The 24551-nt window shown below is 57.9% G+C and overlaps 4 protein-coding genes across 4 annotated transcripts; all 4 read left to right on the plus strand.

Moving 5' to 3' along the window:
* The first annotated feature begins 127 nt into the window (after positions 1-127).
* Positions 128-4204, plus strand: KVR01_001492 (uncharacterized protein). The gene is made up of 4 exons (XM_044793152.1): positions 128-454; positions 611-1467; positions 1576-2411; positions 2546-4204. The coding sequence occupies exons 2-4, from the start codon at positions 992-994 to the stop codon at positions 3481-3483; spliced, it is 2250 nt and encodes a 749-aa protein (XP_044649447.1). The 5' UTR covers positions 128-454; positions 611-991; the 3' UTR covers positions 3484-4204.
* Positions 4205-9635: 5431 nt separating this feature from the next.
* On the plus strand, positions 9636-13466 carry KVR01_001526 (uncharacterized protein). The gene has a single exon (XM_044791935.1). The coding sequence runs from the start codon at positions 10729-10731 to the stop codon at positions 13462-13464; it is 2736 nt and encodes a 911-aa protein (XP_044649481.1). The 5' UTR covers positions 9636-10728; the 3' UTR covers positions 13465-13466.
* Positions 13467-14996: 1530 nt separating this feature from the next.
* Positions 14997-21687, plus strand: KVR01_001157 (uncharacterized protein). The gene is made up of 7 exons (XM_044781239.1): positions 14997-16373; positions 16571-16641; positions 16695-17245; positions 17296-18213; positions 18334-18568; positions 18643-19528; positions 19592-21687. The coding sequence occupies exons 1-7, from the start codon at positions 16327-16329 to the stop codon at positions 20406-20408; spliced, it is 3525 nt and encodes a 1174-aa protein (XP_044649112.1). The 5' UTR covers positions 14997-16326; the 3' UTR covers positions 20409-21687.
* Positions 21688-21856: 169 nt separating this feature from the next.
* Positions 21857-24275, plus strand: KVR01_001102 (uncharacterized protein). The gene is made up of 5 exons (XM_044783381.1): positions 21857-21980; positions 22078-22130; positions 22200-23215; positions 23306-23479; positions 23563-24275. Exons 2-5 carry the CDS (start codon positions 22112-22114, stop codon positions 23611-23613), a joined length of 1260 nt encoding a protein of 419 aa, XP_044649057.1. The 5' UTR covers positions 21857-21980; positions 22078-22111; the 3' UTR covers positions 23614-24275.
* Positions 24276-24551: the final 276 nt, after the last annotated feature.

Below are 24551 nucleotides of genomic sequence, written 5' to 3' on the forward strand. Positions count from 1 at the left end.
TCGCTGTGGCCCTGGGGACTTGGGCTGACAAGTACTCCGTAAGTGTCCTTTGCGATCCGTCTTTTAGCGCTGTTGCAACTCCATTTTGCAGGTCATTGATAATGAACGGGCTACTGACCCCTCCAGTCCAGCCTAGGCCGCTTCCCCAGGTAGTGCCCCTCCCTGTTGTGTGCCCCTTGATCGGCGGAAAGTGCGTATGCTGCGGGGCGTCATCACCTATCACTTCCACTGCCACTGCCGCTACAGGGCAGAAGGCTGCAAGTTACCAGCACTACGACGAATCCGTCATTTATGACGGCAGTGGCAGCTGAGGGCAAAACCCATCCACCCTTCGCACAGAGCGCAACCACCTCAACTTGCTCAACACAGACATAACCACTACCGTGCCCTGCCTGAGCGGTAGCCAAAGTGGCCGACAGGATTGTGGCATCACCCTTGGCGTCTCTCCCACTAGGTGAGTCATGCCCCAGTTGGATCGTCTTGTTTCTTGCAGATTGTGATCAGTGGTGGTGTCAGGGTCAGCTTGTTTGTGTGTGCCTGCCCGCCTGCTGCTAGACCTGGGAGGGTCTACCTAAGCCCCTGGGCTTGTTCTCTAACCACATAGCAATAGGCTTGTGACATCAATCAATCCACCCAACCAACCAACCAGCCCATCTCTCAACCGAGACCACACCCACAGCCGAAAGGACGGTCCAGGTCCAGGCAGGCAAGCAAGACAAACAGGAGAGACAGGACCAGCCTCCAGTCCCTCTTACAGCAGCTTATTAGGTGGGCCTCGTTTAGGACCTCAGACACCCTTGTCAGCGATCCCACCCATTCCCCATTGCCCCCTCCACTCAAACCTGGCCACAGCCAACAGGAATCTGGCACCACAATTTACGACTCGAGTGCCGTGTGTGCGCCGCTGCCACTTGTTAACAGTACTACAGTACTGTCTGTTGCTGCTACGGTCGCTGCTGTGCTGTTCCTTGCCAGAGAGGCCACAAAAGAAATGGCTCCTCCGCGCCCCTCCTACGCCGCCATCGATGACGGGGAACTCTCCATTTCACTGAGCTCCTCCCAGATTCGACGAGGCAGTCGCATCAATGTCAACAGCCCTCTCAAGACCCCAGACGACCAGACTCCCTCCAACACACACCAACACCAACAGCACCTCGAGCACGACCACGGGCCCCCGGTCCCCTCCTCCAACATGGCCTCCGCCGCTGCGCCGACCTCCTCGGCCACTGCGGGGCCCATCCCCGATAAGGCCCGGACAGACCAGCGAATCGGCCAGTACAACATCGTCAAGACCCTCGGCGAGGGCTCCTTTGGCAAGGTCAAGCTTGCCGTCCACCGGAGCACCGGCCAGCAGGTCGCCCTCAAGATAATCTCTCGCAAGAAGCTCATCAGCCGAGACATGGCCGGCCGGGTCGAGCGCGAGATTGAGTACCTACAACTACTGCGACACCCGCACATCATCAAGCTGTAAGTCGGCCCCGCCGCCTCCTTCCCGGCCCTCCGCCGGGCACGTCACCTCGAGGCCCTCGCCTGCCGCCCTTGCGACTGCGCCGCCTGCTGACCCTTGCCAATCAGTTATACCGTGATCAAGACCTCCAGCGAGATCATTATGGTCCTCGAGTATGCCGGCGGGGAACTGTTCGACTACATCGTGCAACACGGCCGTATGGAGGAAGATGAGGCGCGACGTTTCTTCCAGCAGATGCTCTGCGCCGTAGAGTACTGCCATAGGCACAAGATTGTCCACCGAGACCTGAAGCCCGAGAATCTTCTGTTGGACGACCAATTGAACGTCAAGATCGCAGACTTTGGACTGAGCAACATCATGACGGACGGCAACTTTCTCAAGACGAGCTGTGGCAGCCCGAATTACGCCGCGCCAGAAGTCATCGGAGGGAAGCTTTACGCCGGCCCAGAGGTCGACGTGTGGAGCTGTGGTGTGATCCTCTATGTGTTGTTAGTCGGCAGGCTGCCCTTCGACGACGAGCATATACCCAGTCTCTTTGCAAAGATCGCGCGAGGTACATATGCGGTACCCAAGTGGATGAGCCCCGGTGCTGCCAACCTGATCAACCGGATGCTTCAGGTGAACCCCGTACAGCGTGCAACCATCCCGGAGATCCGACAGGACCCTTGGTTCATCAAGAACCTGCCCGAGTATCTGGCACCGCCAGTCGAACCGTTCTACAACACCGGCATCGATCCCGACAAGGCCATCAAGCCCTCAGACATCGCCCCCAACGCTCCGACCAAGGTGCAAGAAAAGCTTCACAACGAAGTGACGGAGAAGATCTCCAAGACGATGGGTTACGGGAAGAAGGATGTGCAGGAAGCGCTTGAGGCTGCTGAGCCATCTGCCATCAAGGACGCGTACATGATTGTCCGCGAGAACAAGCTGATGCAGGTCAATCGTAAGTTACTCGCCTGCCCCATTCCTCGCAGGCTCTGTTGGTCTTGTTCCTCGAGTACAGTCGTAGGCGCCTTGTCCAGAGGGCCTCTACCGGCCTGCTCCCCGCTTGAAGCTGACTGCCTTTGTACTTGCTAGCCCTGCTTGGAGAAAACAACCCTTACTTCCCCTCATCTCCGCCCAGTGTTAATGAGGTTTCTTCAGGCATTGAGTCGTTGAGTACGGAGCTCGACCGCGGCGCAAGCCCCCTTGCGAGCTCCGCGAGGTCTATCACATCCAACAGTACTACCGCTTCGCCGCGTCCGTACGTATCCAAGGTCGGCATCCTACCTAGCAGTCTCACTGCCTATCACAAAGATTACATGGAGCGAGAAAAGGCCGGCGTCGAGGAACGACCCGCACCGCCTGTTCTACCGGAGCCTGGACACCCTCGGTCTGAAGATGAGCGCCAAGAGACCCTGCGTCGACTCAAACCTCACGCTCGCAGCGCAGATTCGGCCAAAAGACCGCAGGGTATGACACCTGTGAACCCCCCCAAGAAGCCCAAGGCGACCAGATGGCAGTTCGGTATTCGATCGCGAAATGCGCCTTGGGAGGCTCTGGGCGTCATCTACAAATCCCTATCCAAGCTTGGCTGCAGCTGGGTTCCAGATGAGGACTACGACAAGGTCCATAGTGCCGACGATGATCAGAACGGTGGGGAGAGATCTCACCGCCGCTCAGCAAGCAGCCGCTCTACCGACCCTACCAAGATCTACAAGCTACCGGCTGACCCATGGCACCTCCAGGTGCGGTGGGAGACAGAGAAGCTACGCAAGGGCCCGCATCTACCCGAGGACATCGTACAGGACCCCGCCGTGGTGAAGAACGGTGATGATGAATATCAGGTCGTGGCGATGCGCTTGGACATCCAAATCTACGAAATGGCTGAGCCAGGCTCGTATCTTGTCGATTTCAAATGTGACGGTTACGAGACACCTGACGGCAGGATCTTGGAGGAGAAGCAGGTCACAAGCCCGTTTCCCTTCCTGGACCTTGCAGCCAGGTTGATCATGCAGCTTGCGGATGCGGAATGAAAGTTCTATCTTGTTGCTCCTTTGAACAGGATGACAAGGAAGGCTGAGTCTAGTCTGTGTCAACACCTCTACAGCCCTGGCCGATATTGGTACAGCGCGTACTGCAGGGTGAGTACTCGGTTGACCCATTGACTGTTGCATCTCGTGTGATTGAGTACACCCAAAGCGGAAAGCCGGCAATGGATCGTCGAGCATATTCAGACATGGCAACGTTTGTCATAGGAGCGGCTAGTCTGAGGCAAATTGATTTTGTTTAGGTTTGGAGGCACACTTGTGAGATCGATTGGAAGAGCGTTGGCGTTGGGGAAGGCTCGAGTTGAAAGGACGCAGGGAAGTCGGTCATGGGGGGGGGGGGCGGCCAAGAAATTCGCCTCCAAGCTTACGGGACAAGCGTCGCGCCGGCGGGCACGCTTACGGAGCCGGCCCTGACACGGCTGACACGGGCGCGGGGCGCGTCTCCCATTCGAAGACGCGTCGTTTCCCGCCGTGTCGGGCACGACACCGTTCCGGCCGTGCAGTGTGGCAGCCTTTATGCACAAGTGCGGCACGGCCATCGAGTGGCCGGAAGTTGTGGTGGGCAGTCCTTAGGCATCATGCAAGCCTGGGAGGCTTGCATGTGCCATTTTGTATCAAGCATCTATCTATTGCAATTGTAATGGCTGGCTTCCTCGCCACAAATGGAACCAGCAATCTGCCGGCTACTGCCACAGCCATTCAACAATACTGCCCACACGGCCGATTTAACCTTTCAATGTGTTTGGTCGAATGAGGGTGGCCTGTTGATATTGCACGTTGGGATGGATGGCCGATGCGGCAAAGTCTCTCTGAACAAAGAGTCCAAACACAATTCGTTCGAAAATGCTGGGGGGACTGGTGAGATACTGAAAATCGCCTGGAGACACACCCTCACCAGAGCCCCGGCTGGGTCAAATGACTTCCCGAGGGGGAACACGTGCCAAGAATTGGATACGATGACTCCCTACCAGACAGTCGTGGTGTCGCTCACAGTCAAAGCCATTTGTCATGCTGTGCCACGTTTTCCACGTGCATTAGTAGCTCGCATCGTCATAACTACCAAGTGCAGCACAATTGTCTTTGTCAATATCGGACTCGGGCCTTTGTGCATACCCGCCGCAGGCGCGACCACCCACGCCCGCAACATCAAAGGGCAACGTGGGGACCATCCTATCGAGAGCATTGGGATGAGGGAATATCGGACAACGAGAGGGGGGAGGAGAGATCAAAGTGAAGGGTCGACCTGGAAACAAGTCAAGTTCTCCATCGCCCTCTCCATCGCCCCATCTCTGCGGGAACCTTACATCTGTCCTTGCCCCGTCTTCCCCTCCACCTCATCCTCGATCTCGCGATACGGAGGGGTCGCCAGCGGCCCTTTTTACTGGTAGCTATTTTTTGATGCGGGTAGACGTCCACGGGTGGGCTCAAGATGAGGGAGGAGGCTAGGATAGCACGGCAGCAACTGCAGGATCCCCATTATCAGCCCCTCTCATCCCGTGTGTTGTCTCACGATATACTAGTGTACACTATAGGGGAGCAGGTGGTGCCGCCCACTCCCTCTCTGGGCTGAAGCTCGGCCAACCAACCCCGAAAGCCGTATTCCGGAGGAGAGGTACGGTTCGGGGGGCGGGAAAGGCTCGTGGGATGTTTATTGTTGCTACTGTATACTTGTGCAGTGCTGAGAGAGAGGAGGCAGACGGGAGACATGTCATTCGTGGGGGAAGGGCCCATTCTGCCAACCTTGGCCCCTTCGATCGCCTCAGAAAACATGTATCTCGCGATAATTGCGGAGCTAACTTTCCTTCCCTCGCGTCGATACCCACACTTGATGGGGGCCTATGCATGTTGCCTATGCAGCGTGTAGTGTGTACATGCCCGTTGGACGGGGCGGAATCGACGTGGAAGCTTCTTCGACTCGGGCACAGGCACAGATCGAAGCCTGACCCCAGTCCGCAGGCCGTACTCTCCTGACTGACTCTCTTCGTCCCCTCTCGTCCTGTCCACGCCAGCTTTGCATGTCTGCCCGCCCGTCTTTCTTTCTGCCTGCCTGTCTGTCTGCCTGCATGCCTGACCGACCGACCGACTAGGCTAACTTCGCCTTCCCTTCCTCTTTCTCGGCCTCTTTCTCTCTCTGTACCCGCCCGACCCCGTACAATACCACCCCCGGTCTCCCGATCCCTCGCCGCACTTGTTCGAGCTGACGATAGTGTCATGTCATGATAGCCCCCTTGGATCCACACTGGGCACAGCTGCTGTCGCTGTTGCTGGGGAACGCCCGCCCGCTAAGTGACGTTGACACTAGGTAGGGAGCAGCCCGAGCTGCTCGGCACAATCGCACTTCCTGATGATACCCGCACTGCAGCCAGCCCAATGTCGCCGGCTGTTTAGCAGACCCAGACCCCCTCTCGCTCGTAGGATGATAGTCAGACCCGAGGACGAGCTGTTCCCACCACCTCGGCGCAAGCCTTCGGGTCAGTAGGCAACGTGGACGCTCTATCTGCTGGCAGGGGGCCCGGCGTTTCCCTTGTGCGCATGGTTTGGTGCTGGCTTGATAGCTTGTCAGGCACAGCCTAGCAGGTCTGAGGAACGACCCGACCAGCCGACTGCCGCGCCTTTGCTGGCGATGGGGGAAAGGAGGCCCACCCCGCGCATCTTGGCTTCAGGACACTACACAGTACTACGTACGGATCTGTAGTGCTGCGTAGATTGGGGAGATTGCCACGCAGGAGTCGCTGCCGCATCCCGATGTACTTACTGTTGGCACCTGCATGCTCGGCGGGCAAGGAAAGTGACTGAGTGCAGGAGTAGGGAGTTTGCCAGATTGTCGAGGTCGGCGCCCCGTCCGATCCTCGCCTTGGAGGCCGGGGGCCCGGGGGGCCGGGGGTCACAGGGGAGGGGGGCAGACTCGCGGCGCTTCTGGCGGTGTAGCTTTCTTGATGCATCCGCCAGGGGGGGAGGCATGGGGAAAATTCGCCGAGGTCCCTCTCCGCTGCAGCCGGGGGGTTTCCTGCCCTGGAAGGCCGTGGATCAAGATGGAAGTGGAAGTACAGGACAGTAGGAGGGCGCAAGAGCTCGGTTGGCCCTTTAGTGTTTTCTGACAGGTCGGTCCCACCGCCATGCCAGGTGAAAATGGAGACTGTTGGGAGAAAGAGGAATAGGGAGGGAGGATGGGCAGAGACTCGGCGCTCGCTCGCGGGGTTTTGGCTCGCGATCTACCTCGCGTCGCACCACCCCAGTCGTTGGAACAGGCGCCGAGCCGATCGAATGGAGTCCCGGGGAATTGATCAATTGATGGTGACCTTGCCCAATTGTCCAATTGTCCAATTGCCCAATCACCCAGGGGACGACCGGCACATTGGGCAGCACCGCGGGTTTGTTTGGTTTCAACAACTTGCTCCTGGTGGCACGTGACTGGGGAGAGCTGTGTCCGTTGTTGTGCTGGCCCTCGAGGGCTCTCAGTGGCCAGCGACGGGAACAGCCAGCCAGCCAGCCAGCCAGCCAGCTTGCCTGGCAGACTGGACTGGCAGACTGGACTGGCAGACTGGACTGGCAGACTGGCCGCAGCAGAGCACTGCGCCACGGATAGAGAACCATGTCGAGCTGACGGATGGTGACAGTCGCGAAAGGGTTCCTGCGCCCGTGTCTCGAAAGGGAAAGCATGGTCAAGCACTAAGGGGGCCTAGGAGAAATACGCAAACCGCTAGTATCCATGGCAAGCCATGCTGCCATGCATGAATACACAGTAGTCTAGCTGTCTAGTCAGTCTAGTCAGTCTGCCAGTCTCAACGGCTGAACGGCTGGGCAGTGGGGCCGGCGAGCCCATGACAGTCATGGCACAAGAGTCTCGCGACCCAGCCTGGCAGTCCTGGTTGGGCAGGAGCATGGTCTCCGGCTGTCGAGCATCTGCCGCGAGCCGTAGTACTGTACGTTGGCCCTTTGGGACATGATGATCAGTAGTGACAGTACTACTGTATGTAGTACACGATTTTCGAGCTGTCAGTCAGTCTGTCAGTCAGTCAGTCAGTCAGTCAGTCAGTCAGTCAGTCTGATCCTGTTTCCCACAACATGGCCCGCTTCGAAACAAAACCACAATTCGTGTGGGACCCTGGGCTGCCAGGCTGTCGAATAGGAGCAGGTCTTGGGAGAGAAGACCAGACCGCAACAGAAACGGCAGAGGAACATGAGATGGGCACAGGACGCTGGCAGGGGTGAGGTGGTATCACCTCGCAGTAGATGTGGGGAAGCACAGGGTAAGGGCCAGGCACGCAGGACAGGATGCCAGGGATAGCCGGCGCTGCGGTGCAGTGCTGTGTACTACATGCCTGGTATTCAGCAGCCAGGTAGGGTAGCTTACACCACAGTACTGTAGTACACAGTCTCTGTACTCACTCTAGCGCCGCCTGAGGAATAATACCGCAGCAAGACGGAAAAGAGACGACGGAGCCAGCCCGAGGGTCTGCTCTGCCTGCCTGCCTGCCCACAAACCCACCAGCCCACCAGCCCGGCTAGTCAGCCATCCAATCTGAGCGGCAGTCGTGCCTGGGGCCCTGGGGCCCTCATCTGTCATCAGGGTTCACTGGTGATCGACGGTGATCCTATCGCGACCGAAATGGTGCTAGGCAGCTGGGAGGGCAGGAGGGGGAGGGTGATAGGCGCGTGGGGAAACAAGAGGCGTGGCAGGCTGAGGCAAGGCCATTGCTCGGATGAGGATGGCCTACCTGGACGTGTGGCTGGATGGATGGGCAGATTGATCTTTTGCCGTATGAGTAGAAACTGCTACTAAGCACAGCCTGGCTCTTGGGGGGAGGGGAGGGCTCTCCTCTTGTCAACGTGCAATGTCGTGGCAGCGTGACAGCGTGACAGCGCGACAGCGTTGGGTCAAGAAGACGGAGGGGAGGGAAGGGGGAGGGGGGAGGGGAAGGGCATCGTGGCATGATGTGTGCCCTGTAGCTTCCTGCTTCGACTCTCCTGCCGCCGGATATGCTTTGCCTGGTGTGTGGGTTTGGTCAGCTCTGGTGGTTGGACACTGGATAACAGTAGATTCTACCTACCTGCCTGAACCTAGGTACCTGGATAGGTATCCAGGTACCTAGGTAGGTGGGTAGGTAGGTGGTCCTCTCGTGTCCTCTTGTGTTCCTGGGTCCTGGGTCCTGGCCGCCAGTTGCCACTCTGGCGGTTTGGTTGGCTGGGTTCCCGCCTGGTCCTCTGAACCTCCCACCCCTTCTCCCCATCAAGTTGGATTGACTGACTGGACGAGATATGCTGGGTCCTCTGGTGCCTCTGGTGCCTCTGGTCCTCTCCTTTCCCAAGGCCCTCTGCCCTCCGCACTCTGATCTCCCGACCTCCCTACTGGACTGCCAGACTGCCAGACTGCCAGACTGCCAGACTGCATGCAGCCTTGTTCTCGGACGACAGGTCGACAGGTCATTGATGTTCTCTGGCGACAGCCCATTGATGCTGGCCGACTGTTCAGCGTCATGCAATTACTCAACGACCAGGGGGGTTGGCGGTAGCATCCTCAATGCCGCCACATCTTGTAGCCCTGCCAGCCTGCCAGCCTGCCAGCCCGGTGTCTGTGTCACGGCTGGTCTTGCTGCAGATCTGATCAACCCAATCTCGACAAGCAGGCCGTGCTAATAGACGAAACGAAACGAAACGCAGCCCGTGTGCCGGCAGCGGGAGCGCTTGTTTCTTTATAGCCTGGATGCCATCCAGCCTTAGACCGCGTCTGCGCGTCAAATGCGCGCGAGTTTCGCGTTGGTGCGACTTGATTGGCCTGGCGGTTCCCCTCCGGCTTCTCTCCTGTCCTTCGAGAACCATAGCCCAGCCCAGCCACTGCCTTTCCGCGCCGACGGCGTCGTCCAAGACCCCTGGGCCCCACGGCACCACCCCGTTTGACTGGCCCAGACCGCATTCCGATGAGACCGGCATATTACCCGACGATTGCAAGTGGCCGAGCTCGGGCCAGTGAGGGGATGCGGCGCGGCCAACCTCCATCCTCGCGCACGCGAGGGTCTCTCTCTTCCTCTCTCCTCGTCCTCGATTGACGGGACAGCCGCCACCCTCATGCAGCGCATGCATGCCCTGCCCTCCCGGCAAGGTACCTGCTTTGTCTCTCATGCCGCCAGCACGGGTCGGCCTGCCACGCCTGCGTGCCCCAGAGGGACTTTCGAAAAACTCTCGATGCAGGAAAGCGGGTCATCATGCAAGCTCCCACTGCTACCAGTGGTGCTACTGCAGGGCGTTGCTGCAAGCCGAGGTGAGTCATTCAGTCACCGCCATCCACTCGTTTCCAGCCTCCTCGAGTGAAGAGCGACACCGACGGCCTACCCCTCGACGAGGGTAACCCAGACAGGGGTCAAGAGGTACTTGCGGCGCGGGATGCATGGGAATTCGAGGCCGCTGGCGAGGGGGACTGTGGGAATCGGATCAACAACCAGTCTACACACACTATAGTCCTATGTACAGCACAGATGAGGGGGCAAACAATCCAATCCGCCTGGGTTGAGCCATTTCGGATGCCCAAGTGGGTATTATAGACCATCCACCCTATCGCCCACCTGGATGATCCAATTGCCCTCACTTGGAATCAACCTTGCTCCGTCGTCCATCTCGAATTGCCTCTTGAACCCTTTTTGTGCGCTCACCGCCAGGTCGCCTCGTCCACCAGCAACCGCCTCACTAGTCCACACACTACTGCTCCCTCAACGAACTCTCTATCGAGATCACTAAAGCCCATCCCACGCTCTACACCTGTTTGCCATCATCGGTCCAGTGCATATTCTCACAATCACATTATCATCAACCTTAAGAACAAAGGGTCGACCTACTACTAGTGCGAACTGCTGCGAACCGTTCGCGCCCACGGGAAGCGAATAGCTTCAGTGGGACGACGAACGAATCCCACCTCGAGCTCCTAACCTGCGGATCGAGACCATTAGCTGCCTCGTGGTTCTCGTGCAACTCTTCTCTGTTCATGGCTGCCTTAGCTGCCCGCCAATGTCTTCATTTTAGTTGAAATATCTTAATCGCGATTTCATTTTCGCCCTCTGAAGCTGGCTCGGGCGAATCAAACACATAGAACACCACCGGCGAACATATCCTTCCACGCGACTTGCACCAGACCGCCGACACCCGACAGGATTCTTTTCCCACGACTGACCAAGAATCTACGAGGACGCGTGCACACAAAACCCCAATTAGGAACTTGGGGAGAGAGATGCAAACACAATGGCATCTGAAAATCACCCCTTCTACAGCATCTGGGCGTCTGAGTCGGTCCGTGAGCGCTTGTTTGCGCACCTGAGCAAGTCGGATATCTGCTCGGTCCGGCTGGCCAATTCGGCCTGTTGCAACCTGGTGACGCGCCGACTCTTCCAGCGCGTACACCTCACTTTCACGCCCAACAGCTTCACCAAGCAGTCCCGGATACAGGCCTTGGGGAGGATAGGACACCACATAGAACACATCATTTTCTACCTCCCGCACTCGGAGACCACATTCCTTCCGCCACTTATTCACCCACAAACGGGGTCTGAGATCTCGTACCTCTACACGCCGCACACTTCCATGACCAGCACGCTCACCAGGCCAAAGTATGGCAATTCGGAGTTGGGAGACATTCTTACCCAGCAATACCCGCCCCTTTTCCATGCGTCGACGAATGTGCCCAGTTTCATCCACGCGATGAAGAACCTCCCGAACCTCAGGCATCTGACCATCAAAACACCCGGACAGGATCCCAGGGAGCGCTACAGGAGGGACATCGTCGACTATGCCCTAATCAGCCTGAGGATAGCCATCGAGCGCACACCACAACTGACGAGATTATCGAAGCTCTCATTGTCCGGTGTACACCCGGCCGCATTTTTGTACCTCAAGTCTGAAGGCGGCCCCGGCTTCGGCTGCTCCCCACGCGGGGCCAAGCGGTGGCGCCAAATCAAAAAGCTCAGTGTCTCGGTAGAGGCGTGGGATTTCTATGGCCCCAGCGGTCCGGGTCTGGACCAACTCAAGATCATTGACGACTACCTGCGCAATTTCTCCGACTGCGTTGAGAAGCTTTCTTTCACTTGGACCGGCGGGAAGGGGCCGTGCCCCCTGGCACTTGCGGAGGATGCGCTCTTTGACCCGCCAAGAGAGTGCAAGAAGCTCTTCAACGAGGTCACGAGCCCCATGAGCCCCCTGCCCGCCACCCCCGGTGTCAGGCAGCCTATGCGCTTCACTCGCCTGAAGCACATGCAGGTCAGAAACGCATCCATGAGCGAGTGCCAATTGAGGAGGCTTGTTGAAGGCCACAAGGCGACGGTCAAGGAGTTTGACTTTGAGAATGTGGTGCTTCTAAACGGTGGTAACTGGGATGAGGCACTTGCGCCTCTGATGGCGCCTGCTGAGAAGAGCGGAAGGGCGCGCAGCGACACCTGGTCGAGATACTCTGTCGGCATGGAAAGCAACGATAACATGCCACCTCCTAGCCCTGTCGAGAGCGTCAGGACAGTGGGCCCCATGACTCCCGCTACACCACGGAGTCCAAGAACCCCGAGGACGCCAAGAGGTAGTGTTGCTCAGGACGACGACGTCGCTGTCCGTCACCCCAGCGCTGCCGTGGAAGCCGTGGGCAGGGACCTCCTCGAGGAAATTGACGACGAGATGGACATGTATGTGGGTCTCAGCCGCCAACCTTCCAAGGCGGAGGTCTGCTACTTTGACAACAAGGAGGAGATCATCGTTGAGCTGGATGAGGACCTCAGCGAAGAGCTGAGCCTTCGGAGAACAATGACGGCCAGCGATGAGCATTACCGCCCCGCCACGGCTAGTGATGAGCATTACCGCCCCGCCACGGCTAGTGATGAGCCCAACCGACTCGCCACGGCCACCACAAGCCAGGCCAGCCTCAGCACCCTCGACGGCGAGGAATCGTTTAGCGGCAAGCTGCGAAAGAAGCGCGTGCGCCGGAGAGAGCGCAAGCCCTGGCACCCCAAGCGTGAGGAGGGCGAGCAGTCAGAGGACGATGACAATCATGGCTACTATCCTCCTCGCTCAAACGAGAATCTGAAGGAGAAGAACTCGCTCGCCAGCTTCTTCCACCATCAGCGATCCGGCTCGTCATCACATTCGAACAAGAGCAGGAACGTGCTCCGTCGCGCGCGCCAGTCCTCGGATCCGGGGCCGTACTCGTCCTGCCAGATCATGGACCCCAACACTTACGAGATCCAGCTGCCGGAGGTGCTTGGCTCCGACGACGATACGCTGACTCTGAAGTCGAGCAATGCGAGCCAGAGCCAGACGACGCTAAAGTCGAGCAACCCCAGCATGAGTCAGATCACTCTCAAGTCAAGCAATGCCAGCCAGAGCCAGATCCGACTGGTCAGGGCGCCATCGCACCCCCTGCCCCCTGTGCCGCTCAACATCTCAGCGCCGATGCCAGCGGAACAGCTCCCTGTCCTGCTGCAGCCAGCGGTATACAACCCACAGGCGTCGACGACGTCGATCCCTATGCCGTCGGGCTCGCGGGGCAGCGGCGACAGCAGCAACTCGGTCAGCGCGCCACTGATGCACACCCACGGGCAGGGCCACAACGTCAATGACGGCCTGTCGGCGGTGCAGCGGAACCTGGAGCAGGAGGAGATGCAGCTGCGGTTCGCCGAGGACGCCGAGGCGCGGGCCAGCGCACTGCAGAAGGCGCGCGACGCGGTGCTGCGCAAGCTGGGAAAGCTGAACGCGGCCAACGCCATGAACAAGATTGACGAAGGCCCGCGGCTGGAACAGCACCCGGCGCTGGTGCGGACAAACAGCGGTGGGACCATGCAGGAGCAACCCCCCAGCGGCCCGCCAGACAACGGGAGCAAGACGCACCTGCGAATCCGGGAGCTGCTCGGCGCTGGCACGAGGCAGAACAGCGCCGAGACGTACAAGACCATCGAGTCCAGCAGCTCGTTGCTGGTGCCGCTCGTTTTTAGTGGGAACTGAGATGGGGGACGGGGGAATCTACATTATAGGGGAGGGGGGAGAGGGGACACGAACAGAACCCGAGGAAAGTCATGACGAACATAACTGACAGACGACGATATGACGCTGTCGATACTCAAGGCACGCTCGTTGTACATTTTTGGATGAGACTGGGTTTTTTTACATGGGATGGGAATGGGAGCATCATAGGAACGGGATGGGTTTGCCGTTTGAAACCGGGGCTTGAAGTGCTCAGAGAGGCCTTAGGTGCGGCTTAATGATTATTACGAAAACACAATTATCTCTTTTGAATACATATTTCTTTGTATATATAAATACAAACAAACAAACAAACCAAGCGACAGACAGCTAGCTACCCAACACAATTGTCCGCTGTGCTACATGGGCCTCTGGCGATCACAAGCCATGGGCCAAACAAACTACAGAGTGGTCTTTTTTGTTGCCGGCTGGAGTTGCGGCTGGGACTCAAAACCCCGGCGTGAGGCATTGCCTCCCTCGCAGCTGATCTGATGTGTCGTGTTCTAGCGGAAGTGGCTCTGGGTTCAGGATCGCCACTTTCAATAGCCTTCGCCCCGATGGCCTGAGGAGAATCCTCGCGGAGCAGCGTTCCTGTACAAATGTCTCTTTTGGGCGAAGGTAACGGGTCTCAGCTCGTGACATGTTCACGTGCAGCCATTGTGGACAGGGGCCGGGGGGCTGGAAGCACCGCTTCCCAGGAGGCCGAGCGGCAGTAAACAATGGGGCTTTTCATGCTGTCTTGCTGTCATGCCGTCACGCTGTCACGCTGTCACGCTGTGTGCCGGTTTCTAGTTGTGCTGTTTCAACGGCGGCTCGTGCTAGTCGCAATATGTGCCGTTGCCCAAGCTTCAACGGCCGCCGGTGCGCATTACTGGCCGCCATCTCGCTTGCCGGGCAAGGGAGCTAGCCCTGTGCTCTTGTGAGAAACTCGCCCAGGCGCCGCCGCTGCGGGCTGATGATGGCAGGCTCGATCCCAGTGGCATGGTGGTGTGCCGGGTGCTGGACCTGTGCGGGCGTGTTGCGGCATTGCTCTTGGGGGGGGAGGGAGTTGGTTGGGAGCGGCTGGGAGCGGTGGTGGTTTGAAACCCGACGAGGCATCTTGTGAGACGCGACGTGTCTTTGCCCGCCGGGCGCCGGTAAAATCAAAAGGGCAGAAGGGACGGTAGTTCCTGACGGTGGGATCCTTCTCCTGGTACCTGGCTACGAAGGCGCCTGGATGTCTTGGGGTGATATTCCCAATGGCAGTTAGCGTGCTATGGGCTGGGGTGGGACGCGGGTGCGGTCTAGACCATGTGAGGGCCTACCGCGAGGGGAGAAATGGAACATGGGACCGATCGTCCTCAGCAATTCCCGATCTGTCCTGCCCTCCTGGGGGTCGGCCCCTCGACACTTGAGAGGGATGTGGATGAAGAGAAGGGGAAGAAGAAGAAGAAGAAGAAGAAGAAGAAGAAAAGAAGTAGAAAAAAGAAAAAGAAAACAAAACAAAACAAGGACGCTGGCTGGAACAAAGACACAAGAGACCGAGGCGGACGTTACGTTGGTAAAAAGTTGGTCGCCAGCGTCCTGCCGTGCCCGCCCCGTGCCCACCGTCTGGCTCCATGCTGGGTCTGATCTCCCGCGGTCCCCAGCTCCCCAGCTCCCCGGTCCCACCCTCTCAGCACCAGAACCCCAGGCCGAGACTGGGGGCCCCCTAGCCCGCAGCCCTAGGAAGAGAGAGCTGCAGCCATCAAATCCAATTCCGATTCCCATTCGGGTTGGGCTTTTGGATGCAATTGCATCCCCGGCCCTCCCCGTCGCCTTTCATCTCATCTGTAAATCTGCTGCCGTTACCACCTTGGCCCTCTCCGTCCTCGACACGCGCCAGCTCGCACCAGCCAGAACACCACCTCCCCTCCCCGACATCAACCTGCCTTCTTAGAGGCCCTCCAGCCGTGACACGCCCGGCGCTGCTTCTCCCCTCTCTCCAACCTTACCCCAACACTGGGCTTTGTTTGGAATGGACTGCGCTCACTGACGGACGGCCGCCTGTCCACATACCCCACACGTCCAAAGATCGACATCCCGCCCAACCGTGAACCCCGTGCATCTCTGAACAAGACGACCCCCATAGGAAGACACACCTCTTTCAGACCCATCGTGGCCCGCCTGCCCGAACGACAGCCCGCGCACGCTCTCACTTCAATCCGCAGTCGCCCGGCAGCACACCGCTCGCTCGCCCCGAGTCAGTCCAGCCTTTGTCCGCCTGCCTCTTCGCGACCTTACCACCCGCCTCGAGGCTGCCCGAGGCGGCACCGAGGGACACACGCGTACACCGGCCGTCCCGTCCGGGGCCCACCATCCACGAGCCCTACTCCGCGCTGCAGCTTGCCGTGCCTCGCGCCCCGTGAGACTCGCCGTCAGTTCCACCCACGGCCGTGACCCACGGCCGGCTCCCCAGCTGTCGACCTTGACGAACCAGTCCTGGACTTGTTTGTGCCCGTTGTTGGTGGTTGCGGCATTAGTCGTGGTGGTGGCTTTGGTCTATTTGCGCTTTGGCTCCAGCCCTCTGCCGAGAGCTTGGTCTTCAGCTGCGCCCAACAGACCAGCGCCAGGAGATGACCGGATATCTCTGAGCTTCCACCTGTATCCTTCTACGTGGGCGATAGACTTCGTCGCCGCCGCCCCGCCGCCCCGCCGCCTCGTTCACGGTTTGGCTCCGGTCAAGGCCAAGCCAGCCAGCCAGCGAGGGAAATCCGACATCTTTGCTCACACTGGAAGGAAGCTTTGTCTTGGTGGCCTTACAGAGGATGCAGACTGCGCGAGGCTCTTCAACAGGCTGTCCCTCATAGCCTGGGCATATCACAGATGAGGTGCAAGATGAGGGTTGCTATCCGAGAGCAATTGGCTGTACTGTGAGTACCGGGACAGTCCCGCCAGTGCCTGCTTCTCTGGCGATTTCAGCTGCTGCTACTCAGCTGTCAGTCGGTCTTGCCAGGGCATAGGGCGCTGGGGTTGCTCCTGAGTGGCCCGCCAGCGCCACCAGATGCCCCCTCCAGCATGTCTCCGAGTTGTTTGTCCCGAAGAGGTTCCGTACTGACTCGACACATAGTGTTACTCTCGTTGTACTGGTAGGGCTCGCCATTGTGTCCGTGCCAGTATGGATCTTCGTCAACAACTTCGGTACGCGTCCCCAGCAAACTGCCTACCCAGCTAGACAACTGATTCAGCTATAGTTATACAAGTGCAGTCCAGCGGCTTGGCCTTGACAGCTTCCCTCAAGGCCACCCGTATCGCGTCTGAAGTCCAGCTGATCCAGACGACTTGTTCGACAATAGCCACGAGGATACTGATACAACAGGCACTGCAGTCGTACTACCAGGGCAACACGACCGATAGCAACTGGGCTTCTGCAGGCACGGATTTTCAAAGTGCCCTCGGCTCCGGCGGAGGGAACCTGTACCAGGTCAAGGTATTTTCGAGGAACACTACGGGCCCGTCCTCAGGTCTTTTCAACGCCACTGGCAATACCACACCGCGAATTGAGCTTCCTTACGAGACATCCGAGGGCGTGAGGCCCATCCTCGGTGACCAGGATGGGGGCTTTCCACCGTCTCTCTATCCAAATATCACTTACAACGACACGGGGGTGCCGAGCACCAACAATCCCACCACGAACAGGTTCACCGCCTTCGCATTCACTGGGGTCCGTTTGAACCAAGATAATGGCCTGCTGTTAGGCCCCCTCATGATAAACGAGACTTTTGCTCTGATTTCCCTGACAATTGTAAGCTGCAGGTTTCCTGCTCGTGTCACCGCCTGACTAACAGCATCTAGCCGATAAGATCGACGAGATTGCCGGGTTTCATCTTGGGCTATATGACCGTTGTCGCTTCAGGTAGTCCGCTCGTGAACGTCACGACTTCAAGAGAAGGTTTAGGTGATACGGGCGTCGTGTTGATCATTGGGCCAATGGCCACATCAAACAGTTTCAACTCATCACTGCCACCAAGCAACTCAACTTATACGCCGGATGACCTCGATGCTTTCGGGGACATACCAATGCGGTTTGTACTGCCTCCTACACCAGCCCCAACGGGGGCTCGACGGCACGAGAAGCACAGCTTCGCTTCGGGACTTTTCGATCGCCCTTTCCTACTGCGAGACTTCCCAGCCGCAAGGACAGAGTTCTCCACACAAATCGACACCGTAAACAATGCTAGTTCGGACTTGTGGTCGAGAAATGAGCAAGGGACTGCCGTGTCGGTTGGGTTCGCCCGTCCACAGAACTCGCTCTTCAATTGGGCCGTCGTTGTCGAACAAGCCCGCTCCGAAGCCACAGCTCCGATCAGTACGCTGCGTACGATTCTACTCGGCTGTGTCTTTGGAACTGCTGGTGCGGTCGCGATACTTGTCTTTCCATGTGCCCATTGGAGCGTCATGCCGATCAGACGGCTGAAAGAGGCCACGGAGAAGTCCGTTGCTCCGCCAGGATACCACGACGAGCTTGCAAGGTTTAATACATATGATGAGGAGGGGATGCTTTCGGGCACGACTTCCAAAAAGTCCATCAAAGGCATTGCGGCGTGGATCTCGCACAAGCTAGGACGTCGTCACCGCCGACGACTCCTAGCAGATGTCGAAAGTGACTCGCACCGGCGGGTGTTCAAAATCCCGGGCAAGGTCGAAAGCCACAAGCACATTGTCACTGACGAGTTGACGGAGCTCACCGCGGTCTTCAACGAGATGAGCGATGTGAGTATTACCCCGAGCTGGAGCCCATATTTTACATGCAATTATCAGGGGCAGCCCTGGACAGTACCATGGCTGTTGGTGAGAGGCGTTGCTGGCAGTGACTGATTTCAAGCGCTGCAGGAACTATTGAAACAATACACATCGCTGGATGAAAAGGTCGCCGAGAGAACGCGCGAACTGGAAATTAGCAAGAAAGCAGCCGAAGCAGCGAACGAGAGCAAAACCTTGTTCATCGCCAACATCTCTCACGAGCTTAAAACACCTCTGAACGGCATCATGGGCATGTGTGCGGTGTGCATGGAAGAGGACGACATCGTCAGGATCAAGCAGTCCCTCAAGACGCTGTACAAATCCGGTCCGTGTTTGTCCTGAGAAAAGCGAAGCGAAATGCAACACGTCATAACACACAGCTGCTGACAATTATCTCAGGCGATCTCCTCCTCCATCTCCTCGACGACCTACTCAGTTTCTCCAAGAACCAAATTGGCCATCAAGTAAATCTTGAGGAACGCGAATTTCGGCTAGCGGATATCCGGTCACAGATACTCTCCATCTTCGACAAGCAAGTGAAGGAGGGGCGCATCACCCTGACGGCTGATTTTGTAGGTGCTGACCCCGATGGCCAGCCTGCCGATAAGGACCTTGACCAAGGGAAGCGTCTCCCGGCTGTTGGTCCTCAAGGTCTAGGGCGTCTGAAAGACATGTGTCTCTGGGGCGACCAACACCGTATCTTGCAGGTCTTGATCAATCTAGTCAGCAACAGCTTGAAATTCACACCTGCGGGTGGCAAGGTCATGGTACGCATCCGATGTCTTGGAGAAGCAGAGTCAAGCGACGAGAGCAGGGCGTCATCCATGTCGAGAGCCTCGAGTGGTCAAGGTCGCGGTCGAGGTCGCCTGGGATCCGGCTCACAGCACTCGATGAGCTCTAGAGGCGCGTCGTCGTCTATTGTGCAGTCACAGGTCCAGAAAGGCACCGCCTTATCCATAAACCCCGCGGATCCTAGACCAAACCCCCACACAACAAGTATGGACAGCCCTGCGACGCCGCCGCCGCCCAATGCCAAAGCATACATGTTCGAATTTGAGGTGGAGGACACCGGCCCTGGTATCGCCGAGCATATGCAACAACGAGTGTTTGAGCCATTCGTGCAAGGAGACCTGGGCCTAAGCAAAAAGTACGGCGGCACCGGTCTCGGTTTGAGCATCTGCTCTCAGTTAGCTACACTGATGGGCGGCAATGTCTCTTTAAGAAGCACAGTGGGCGTCGGAACGACCTTCACAGTGCAATTGCCTCTGAAATATACCAAAGACAAGTGAGGAGAAACACCTGAACCAACAACTATCTGGTACGCCAGGCGCTAATCTAGTCAATGCAGGCCTTCCAGTGTCGCATCAAGCAGCGTGGGTGGTGGCTCAAGGCCGCCAAGCGTGGCTTCTGCAGACGTCGAGGCCCACCAACAATTGGTGGAAGGCCCCCCTGCCGAGGGCTCGAAATCGACAGGCACGACAGGTGTTGACAAACAACCACGGCTCGTAGGCCTAAGCCAGCCCTTTTTCGCCGCTGTGAAATCACAAACCCCCAAGAGTGACGATGAAAAAATGGCCATGATAAACCAAGCTATGGAAAAGAAGACAGGACCTGGGAAACTGCGTGTGTTAGTGGCTGATGACAACAACACCAACATCGAGGTTGTCAGCAGAATGCTAAAGCTCGAGGACGTGTACGACGTGACCATCGCCAAGGATGGGCAGGAAGCCTACGAGCTGGTGAAGTCGAACTTCGAGCGTAACGAGCGATTCGACGTCATCTTCATGGACATCCAAATGCCGAACCTAGATGGGCTGCAAAGCACGAGGCTGATCCGCAAGATGGGCTACAACGCACCGATTGTTGCGCTCACGGCGTTCTCCGACGCGAGCAACGTCAAGGACTGCATGGACTCGGGCATGAACGAGTTCCTCGCGAAGCCTATTCGGCGGCCAGCGCTGAAACAAGTGTTGCAAAAGTTTGCGACGATACCAGAGGAGCCGGAGACGGCGAGTGTGCTGACGAAGAAGTCCACGCCAGAAGCGACAACGCCGGCCGATGCGCCGGCGGAAAAGAAGGATATCGGGCTGGTCTCGGCGACAGAGGTTGCTTCTCCGGAGGAAGAGGAACACTCTAATGGGGTGGCTTCAGCGGGGAAGAACTGAGCTGTCCGCTCCTGAGACCTGACCTCGTACCTGACCACGCCGGTGGCGAGCTGGAGCCGAGAGGGAGTCTTTTGGCAAAAATTGATTGGGAGCGGGGATTAAAAACAAGAGCGACTGGCTCTGACTTACTAATGGCCTGGTTACATTTCTTTTCAGTCGCCGGGAAGCATTGAGGGCCGGAGTATATTTACTATGGATTTTGTAATGACGGAAACCTCCACACGGGGGTCGATATATAATTTGGGGGGGGGGCGGGGGCATTTGGGGTTTGTGAACGGCGTTGAGGGCACACGATACACCAAAAACACGAGAAGGTGACGGCGTCCTGGCGTTTGTTATTACCCACGATACGACTGTCGATGCATTGTGGTGGTGGGTCTCTTGTGACAAAGGGCGAGATTTCCTATTGGCCGTGCATACCAAAAACTGAGGGTTTGTGGGAGGCATTCTACTGAGCGTACACCGATATGATTTCTACTCTGGCTTCTTAGCTCCACCTTTTTGTTTTCCTTGTCACGGTGTCGTGGCCCCGGGGATGAAGCCAAAGACAGACGATTTGGTGGGCGGGCGTGAACCGCCTGGGCCGCCTGGGACAGCTTTTCACAGGGCACGCGGGGTGGGGAACACGTGTGTGGATTGTATGACAGCCGGGGTCAATGTGAGGGGGACAAAATGCAATGCGAGGAGGGACATGGCCGACCCGAGTTATATGCGGCTTGTGAAAGGGGAATGACATGAACGCTGTGAGCCATGATGGCGACGCTGCTGTTGATGACCAGTCTCTTTTGAGAGACAAGCGTAGAAGACGGTTGTTTCAGTGAAATGTAACCTGTCAGCTTACAGTTGGCGCACAGCAGCATTCGGCGCCGGGGCCAGGAGTTTGCAACTGTGGCCGCCAAGAATTCCAGCAAGCTCAAACTGGAGTGCTGGGCCGCGGCAGTCGTGAGGAGTCAATTGCTGTCGTTGTTGGATGTGGATGGTGCCATGATGCCATGACAGGAGGTGTGGACGCTCAAGGGACGATATATCTACTTAAGTATCTATGTATCTATGCAGGCACTAGTCCAAGAGTTTTGGCATGAGCAATCTCTAGCCGCCGGGGCTGTAAGCGCCGAGCTGTCCCCGGCTAAGAGGAGCCTGCAAGGTTCCAAGGTCCATCAGAAGAGGCTCACCCCTGCAGCGTCCAGAGCCCAGAGCTTGCGCGGCGCAGCCATTGGTTGGCTGTTGTGTGTCCTGCTAGCCTGCCTTTCTTGGGAGCTTGGGCCCGGATTATTATTAGCAGCCCCAGCAGCTGCAATTGTCGAAATGGTGCAAGCAGCTGTTGGCCGCGCGATGCAATGCAACGTCGAGCGGCGCCATCCACGAGGCGAATCCCCCACTGTAGGTGTGTGTGTACATTGGGTGGAAGGGGGGGGGGGTGTAAACCGCGCTTCGCTTAACTGGGGGGACTTGATTGAACTTCAATTTCACAACATCTCTCTATTCTCCCTCCTCTGAACTAGACCCAGCAGCCAGTCAGCCATACCTACTCGCGGCGCTCATCATCCTGGCCGCAGCCTGCCAGAACCAGACGTGAGTGCGGGGCCATCCGGTGATCCCTCAGCTGTGTCACAAACCGGCGACGACCTCACTTCTTGAGAAGCCGAACCCGCCGCTGACCAAGTCATAGCTGCAACCACATCAGCAGCTCCTCGCCTGCAAAAATGTCACAGTACTATCCGCGTGAGTATCTCACCCATTCCGGCACGCCCCCGAGCCCCGAGGCTGACCCTGAGGCTGGCCCTCCCTCAGCTCCGCCCTCTGCGGCCCAGAAGAACTACCCGCCGCCGCCAATGTCGGCGCCAGCACACCAGACCTCCTTTGGCCACATCGGAGGAGGGCCCATGTCGCCCCCGGCCAACAAGACATCCTTCTATCCCCCGCCGCCCAACGGCTCCTCTCCCGCCGCCCAGCAGCAGCAGAGGAGTTATCCCCCGCCCCCCGCCGCCGCCGGAACGCCGCCTCCCAAGTCTGGCAGCCCCATGTCCTATCCACCCCCTCCCCAGCAGTTCTCGCCACCACCATCTCAGCAGCAGCAGCAGCCAGTCCCCAACATGAGCCTGCCCCTTCACATGCGCCACAGCTCCACCGGCTCGATCCACAGCCAGCACGGACCTCAGTTCACTCACAACCAGCAGCCATCTCAGCCGCCCCAGTATGCCGGCCCCCCAGAGGACGGCTACCCGCCCGAGAAGCCACCCCAGTCAGACCGCGACGAGGAGGAGGCCCCCGTGGACACGAGCAACCCGGGGAACCTAGTCGGCGGGGCCCCGCCCGCCGGGCACTTTGTGGGCGCGTCGGCAATCGTGGACGACGTCGGCACCTTCAACGGCGGGTCCTACCGCATCAGCCACCGCGACAGCAACACGATCCTGACCATCCAGCTGGCCATGGGGTGCCCGCTGAGCGCGAAGCCGGGCACCATGATCGCCATGAGCCCCACCATCACGCTCAGGGGCGCCTACAAGTTCAGCATGAAGAAGTTGGTCGCCGGCGGCGAGATGGGCCACTCGACATTCACCGGGCCCGGCGAGCTTTTGCTCGGCCCCCCCTTCCTGGGGGACGTGACCAGCCTCCGCCTGACGGGCAGCGAGAGCTGGAGCGTGGGTCACGACGGGTACCTGGCCAGCACCCAGGGCGTCATCAAAGAGTACAAGAGGCAGGGGCTCGGCAAGGCCATGTTCAGCGGCGAGGGTCTTTGGGTCTACAAGGTCAGCGGCACTGGCCTGCTCTGGCTGACCAGCTTCGGCGCCATCATCAGGAAGGATGTAAGTCTTGCGTCTGTGTCCCGGCTCGCACAAGCCCCCGGGGCCGTGATATCTACTCAGAACACAAAAGGCTGATGGCACCATCAACAGCTCGTAGAAGGGGAAAAGTACATCGTCGACAATGGCCACTTGGTTGCCTGGAACACCAAGTACGTGATGGAGCGGGTCGCATCTGGCGGTATCATTTCGGGCTTCGCGTCCGGCGAGGGCCTGGTGTGCAAGTTCACAGGGCCGGGCACGGTTTTCATCCAGACAAGGAACGCTGTAAGTCCCTTGGCGAGTTCCCAACCGGAGGCGAGAGTACAGTTGAGACATGGCTGGCTGACGTTTATTCCTTTTTGGTGCAGAAATCTTTTGCTGCCTACATGTCCGGCAGCAATGCTCCTGTCAACTCATAAAACAGTAGATGGGGACTGCCCAAGGGGTATTTTCATTCATGCTCGCCCAATTGTTAGTTGTCTGTCAGGCAGAGGAAAACATCTCCAGACTGGCGGGACTGTAGGACTACTCAGACATATCTTTTTTTTTTCTTTTTTGAGTACAATGCTCACCCATATTGCTTCACTCCAAGCGGCCAGTTCTGGTGTTTTTGATGTGTTTCTATCATCTCATTAATTCAGGATACATCACATTTACTTCTACTCCCCCTCTCTCTGTCGACAAACCCATCTCCCGTCCACTATTGATGTATTCGTAATAGCAATCATAGGAGGACTGACTGTCCCATCCCTAACGAAGTCAGCTGTGGTGCTCTGCTGTCGCCTTGATTGTCTCACGCGCGGAAAATTCCGCCGAGTACAAGATCTACTGTTTGTAATATGGCAAGTGCCACCAACAACTTTGACATTCGTTCGAAGATCGCAGCCGCGAGCGGGGATGGCGCTTATGGGGAGGGGACGGAGAGTACATTTCTGAATAGTCGCTTTCCCACCGACCGACCACTCCCGACCTCGGGAGGTTGCCAGACATTGGATGGATGGACCAGAGGCCTCGGGGCAGCAGCTACCCAGCGTCACTTCCAACACAGCATGCCGTCCACCCCGACCGACTACGGTTTCCTCTCCCAGAGCTGGGCGAGGGAGCACCCAACCTAGTTGACTTGGCTACCTACCTAGGTAGGTACTCGATTCCTTCGCAACCCCCTCCCGTCATCGCGCCTCATCACACAGCCCAGGAATCGGTCTTCGGTTTTGGTTATCGCCCGCGCAGGTTTAGGGTATCTTCTTCTTGTTGTTGTTGTTTCTTCAGGGTAAACACCGAGGTCGATTTTCAGCGTTTTCGAGCGGAAGTTTCAATTTGTTAAAGCTGGTGCTTTCGAACCTCGACCATCCTCGCC

This window comes from Diaporthe batatas, assembly GCF_019321695.1.
Source record: "Diaporthe batatas strain CRI 302-4 chromosome Unknown Contig00002, whole genome shotgun sequence".
Taxonomy (NCBI): Eukaryota; Fungi; Ascomycota; class Sordariomycetes; order Diaporthales; family Diaporthaceae; genus Diaporthe; species Diaporthe batatas.